The sequence below is a fragment of the Narcine bancroftii genome, chromosome 1, assembly GCF_036971445.1.
Source record: "Narcine bancroftii isolate sNarBan1 chromosome 1, sNarBan1.hap1, whole genome shotgun sequence".
In the NCBI taxonomy this organism is placed as follows: domain Eukaryota; kingdom Metazoa; phylum Chordata; class Chondrichthyes; order Torpediniformes; family Narcinidae; genus Narcine; species Narcine bancroftii.
In genome coordinates, this window is record NC_091469.1 from 275570009 (window position 1) to 275576068 (window position 6060).

The window sequence follows — 6060 nt, forward strand, 5'->3', positions numbered from 1 at the left end:
ACCTTTCTGCCCAACTCTGAATGGTGTCTATATCCTGTTGCAAGCCATGCCAACTTTCTATACCAGCCACTCTCAACAGGGGCCCTATGGCCCCCATGGGGGCCACAGCACATTTAAGTAAAATACTTAAAGTTGTTACAACTTTTTTTAAAATATAGTTTGTAGGAGAAGTACAGAAGAAACCAAAACTTGTTGGCTTCATAGGGAAGGGGGCCCATAAATTTGGGAGCAGAATCTTAACCCTATGGGGCTAATAATGAAAAAAAATTTGAGAATTGCTATTCGACGCTATCATCAACACCTCAGACCTTCACGTCATCTGCATACTTACTGACCTACCCATCCACTTCTTCAGCTAAGTCATTTGTAAAGATCACAAAGAGTAGGGGGTCCCAGAACAGATCCCTGCAGAATGACACTCGTCACTAGGCTGAATACTTTCTATCTACTACCACCCCCTGCCTTCTGTAGTCAAGCCAATTTTGAATCCACGCAGTAAAGGTTCAATTAATTCTACGCCTCATGGCTTTCTGAATGAGCCTACAATGCAAGACCTTATTAAATGCCTCAGTAAAATCCATATAAATCATGTTTGGCCCATTACATCTATCGAACTTTACAGTACAGCTCAAGCCCTTCAGCCCACAATGTTGTTTAGACCTATATTTTTAAATCTACTCAACAGTCTAAATCTTCCCTATCTCACGCACATAACCCTCTATTTTTCTTCCATCCACGTGCCTGACTATAAGACTTTTAAATAATCCCCATTGTAACAGCCCCCACCGTCATCACTATCTTTTGTCACCTCTTCCTAAAACTCACTAAGACTCGAGAAGCACGACTTGCCCCTCAAACCCATGCTAACTATCCTTGAGAATACTATTCTTCTCCAAACGCTTGTAAATCCTGGCCCCCAAGAATCTTCTCTGATAGGTTGCCCACCACTAACGCAAGACTCACAGGTCTAACATTCCCAGGATTCTCCTTAGGCAAGGAAACTATATTGACCATTCTCCAATCCTCTGATGCCTCTCCTGTGGCCAGGAATGACCAGTGATCATTGTGAATGATCCAGCAATCTCTTCCCTCGCTTTCTGCAGTAACGGGGAGTAGATCGCAGGGATTTATCATTGAGTTTCAAAGAAGATCCAGCACTTCTCCTTTCACAGGGTAGGCCCTCTAGGACGGAGATGAGAAAACATTTTTTTTTTTACCCAGAGAAGTGTGAATCTGTAGAATGCTCTGCCACAGAGGGTGGTCGAGGCAGATTCGCTGAATATGTTCAAAAGAGAGTTAGATAAGACTCTAGTGGGCAAAGGAGTTAAGGGTTATGGGGATAAGGCTGGAAAGAGGTACTGATGGTAGTGATCAGCCATGATCTGTAAAATCTCGACGGGCCGAAAGGCCTACTCCAGCTCCTATTGTCTATTGTCTTTCTTAACCTTGACATGCACCAGCATATTAGCGTGCACATTCACATTCACCAAGGCCCCTCTCCCTAGTGAGCAATCATTCTGGACCTCTCCAACTTCAGGCACGTTACCCCCCCCCCCCCCCCCCTTTATCACAAGGCTTTGTTTAGAGAGTCACATCATCTGCTCGTATCTCTGCTTCCACCAATACATACATGCCCTGGTAATTGGTACAAATTCAGCTTTAACGAACATCATAAAATATCTCCCGTCCGTAAGAGTTAAAGAGGTTTATTTTAAGAAAAGTCATTACAACGAATTACTTTATTTTGTTTCGGACATATTATTACGAGTTGCAAAGGGCCTAATTCACACCAAGAAGCAACTCTAGCCAAAGGCTATAATAAAACAAATTCCAACTTTATGGCTAGGGGCTTCAAACTGTGCCCCCAGGGTTTGATGCGTGAACGTGGCTGGCCATTTCGAACACATTCTCGCCCAGTCAACATTACCCTGGGCTTTATTTCAAACAAGACATGGACCAGGAGTAATAAAAGTGCGCGAGTCACGTTGGCCCCCTCATCTTTCCTGCGAAAATCGCCCCGGTCCATTCAAGACATTGGCATCCAGGAGAGCAATTCAACACTTTCGTCCCCCCCCTGTCTCACTAGGAGCCCGCATCGGAACGCGAATCGGACAAGATTCCCAACTCCTTGTTCCAAACCCAGGAGCAGGCCGGTCGAAAACCGCTTCGTTTGAATTCGCCCCGTCTGCCATGACCCAGAGGGATTTGACGCGAAAGGTTTAATCCCGGTCCGAAGGATCGAAGCGGGGCAACAGCACCTGGAGAACCACCGTCCCAGCCTCTCCAAAGATCAGCCTGCCGGACAGGGGGAAAGAATCCGCTTGCCCGGATAAGGGCAATCGCCCAGCTTTTCACCCCTTCTGGAAAAACTACCTTCTCCAAACACTACTCTGTTTTTTTTTTGGGGGGGGGTGTCAGAAACAAAGAGATGCAAATGAAATCTAGATTAAAAACAACGGGGTTTTGGATCGGCCAGAAATAGGATCTGGCTGACGGAAAGGCAGAATATTCGCTCGGATAAGAAGCGAGCGGCAGGGTCGGTCGGGTCAGCCCGGATTTGTGCCAGAAAGTGGACAGACAGTCCATGCGAGGAAGTGGGCAAATCCGCAGCGACACGTGGGGCATGGACATCGGACCATGGTTTCCATCCCAGGTCGCCAGGGCACATTTCCAGTCAAATCTTCCATTGAGCGGGGCGGCGATGGTGCTGATCGCTGGTGGGACCTCAGTTCGACGATTCCCGCTACGAGGGGAATGATTCGCTTTGCGCAGACCACCACAAACACGGTCATCAATTTCAAACGAGCCAGATTGAAGAGCTCCCCTTTACCTTGCAAACAATCAAACGATGCTTAGGTGTTCCTGCAATATGCACGCTGAGCAAATATTTATTCTTTCTCGCCCCCCCCCCTTCCTTCAGCGCGTTCGTGCAAAGCCGCGCTCTCAAGCCCCTCTCCCTGAAACACATTTTTTGAAGGGACAGTGCTGAGTTACTTTATTTCAACGCATCTGGAAAATGCCAGAAACCCAATGCACTTTCCTTTATGAAACCCCCACTCTCCAACACGACGAGATCCCCCCCCCCTCCCCAAAAGTACTGGTTTAAAATCGGGTCCACCCATGAACAGACAATTGCTCTGTGCCTGTCGTGATCGCTAATCGCTCAATACAACCGCAGAAATGTTGTATCAGACCATCGCCGCCTAAGAAGATTAACCACGCCAAATTCAAAAGGTTGGGCTGTACATTACTGTATTTGACGAGTCCAGTACCCTCCACAATGCAAAAGAAAGCGGGCATGCCCAAAAACTGCAAATGACTGGGACAGCAGGTGGCAAGGTAACGCCTATTGTAGTCTCAGACAACAGATGGACAAGCGTTGCGTTCGTACTGGATGGAATAAGGCATCAATTCTTTCCAGCTCACTTCAATCACCCTAAACATTTTTTTTTACTTCCTTTCGGGAGCACCCCAGAAGATGGCAAGTATATTTTCACGTTGATTATTTTCCTACCAGAGCCATTTAAGTTGAAATAACATCTTGCATCACCATTCTATTTTTAAAATCCCAATTTGATAACACTTAATCAACATGGTTCAGATCACAGAAAGGGATACCCCCCCCCCCACCACCACCACCTCCAGTTCTTACAAAAGTACACTCAAGATTGGCAGGACCACATATGAACAGCAGCAATGCTGTTCAGCGACACTTCGAACCGAGAATAAAACAGTTGGTTACATTGAATTTTCTCGACCACTCCAAAAATAAAAAAAAACGTTATTAGCCTTACAAAGAAATATTCAAATGGAGCAAGACTTCATCACAAAATACTCCCTTAGTTTTAAACAATCATAAATGAAGCCGCTCTTGAAATTGACGAGTGCAGGTCATTAAAATTTGCGCCAACCTGTCTGTCCCTTTCCAAGCGTTTTTTCCAGTCGATATGGTCCCACATATTGAGCGTGTTGGGCTCCCCCGATTTCTTTACCCGTTGACATTTCGACCGGGTTTTTTTTTTCACCAAACCAAATCCTTTGCAGATCCACTAATTAGTTGGTTTTATGTCAATTTTCTTTTTTTCTGCAATTATCTTTGGCCAAAAAAAAACCCGAAAGAGACTATGATCCATGCACCATTGTGCTGCACGCCAGTTCTACACCATGGAACAGTAGGTCCGATGCAATACGCCGAACAAGCTAAAATGCTGGCGGAAGCGCCTCGACGCCAAATGATTGACATTGCAACGAGCCACACATTACAAGGAGGCTCTGGTTGAGCCCCTGCAGCAAGCACCGGCAGGATTCCAACGTCACGAGCAACTTCAGGGGGAAGTCTCTATTTTGCACCGAGGTGAACATTTTAAAAAGTGACTGCACTGAGAAATGCTCTCAGAAAGAGAAGCGTGTAATAATTCATGAGAATGTTTCCAAGACTACAAATCCCACCGTGCACTGCTGCTTGCAGGCACCTGTTCGCTGCTTGCTGTGATCTCGAACTGGTGGGTTTAAGATGATCCGCTCTCCCGCGATGGAGGAGCCCGTCGACTTTGCACGAAGAGCTCGTTCAGCATGAATCGGTGTGTCCTTTGGCAATACTTGGTGGTGCCTGTCACTTGGAGCTTCCCACGCCGGCGTCCGGATGCTCCAGCAAAGGGCGGCTGCCCTGCGGGGCCGCGCCCTCTGTCAGGACGCGCACGCGCTCTCTCCGGAGCATCAGGTCCATCGCCAGGAGCTGAACGGATCGACCGTGAAGATAACGAGTGAATATCTAATTTCCACCCCAGCGGGGGTGACACAATTTCTGTTGACATTGAATGGAAATGGCAACACTGTTGCTCTTCACGAAACAGTGACTTCAATCGCCTGTTAAAACAGCAATGAATGGACAGTATCCCCATTCATTCGCCCCCACCCCTTCACTCGTCAATGGGCCGACTCTTGTTCTGGATGCTCCCACGACAGGAAATTGTCCACACTGATTTAAATTTCAATCCTGAATTTATTTGATCAAGTCGACCCCCAGGCTTATAAAATCAATAAAATATAGTTCAATGATTGTTTAATCCCTGGAACCATTCTAGTGAAGAGTGATGCTTCATTTCAAAGTCAGTCAATCTTTCAGGTCAGATGCCCGACACTTTGTTGTGAATGGGATTTGACCAAGGCTCCACAAAACTGATGTATCAAGTCTCACACCTGGATTCCTGACCCTGTGAGATGCAAAGACAATGAGCTATTAACCCTTGGATTCACTTCCGTAGCACCACGTTTCTTATCACGAAGGGCGCTGTCTGTAAGGAGTTTGTACGTTCTCCCCGTAACTGCGTGAGTTTTCTCCGGGGGTTCCGGCTTCCTCCCACCATTCAAAACGTACCGGGGCTGTAGGTTAATGGGGTATAAATTGAGATGGACGGACTTGTGAGCTGAAATGGCCTGTTACCGTGCTGTATGTCTAAAAAAAATGCAATCATTCTTGAATCTAATTTCTCCTCACTGCCTTAGCTTTCTCCCACTTAATTAAATTGTCTTTAGCTCATTCAAGCATCTTAACATACCTGTAGATCTGACATACAACTCTCCACTCACTTCATCCAAATCATTATGGAAAGACCCCAAAAATATCACATCTATTCTAGTTACCCTTTGTGTATTTGTAATACAAATGTTTTTATTTAACTATCAGCCACACGTTAATTTTAGAAAAAAGCCATTGGGCCCAGAATTGAAGTAAATTATTTTCATTTCAGTGGTCTCTTTGAAGACAACAATTTCCATTTTTGTAGCTCCCAATGTTACCCATGAGATGTTTTGCTTGAGCAACATTTGCAAAGGATACAGTAGGATATGTGTATTTTGAGAGATTAAATGCAAGAGGAAAGGCATAACCCTGAACAATGACATAACCCTGAGGACCATTAATGTGTAGAGGGATCTTGGGATACACTCAAGGTTGCTCCTTGAAAGTGGTAACTCAAGAGGATAAAACGTATGCTTCCCTTCTTCAGTCGGAGGATTGAGTATAAAGTCTGGGAAGTTATATTTCAAATTTAATTTGGC

The 6060-nt window shown here is 45.6% G+C and overlaps 1 protein-coding gene across 1 annotated transcript in view; it reads right to left on the reverse strand.

Annotated features, from left to right (window-relative positions):
- LOC138744047 (serine/threonine-protein kinase BRSK2) overlaps positions 1-4067 on the reverse strand; it is a 783696-nt gene extending 779629 nt beyond the window's left edge. The window contains exon 1 of the mRNA XM_069899549.1: positions 3912-4067. Within this exon, the coding sequence (XP_069755650.1) occupies positions 3912-4002 (91 nt within the window). The 5' untranslated portion in view covers positions 4003-4067. The remainder of the gene's footprint in view (positions 1-3911) is intronic.
- Positions 4068-6060: the final 1993 nt, after the last annotated feature.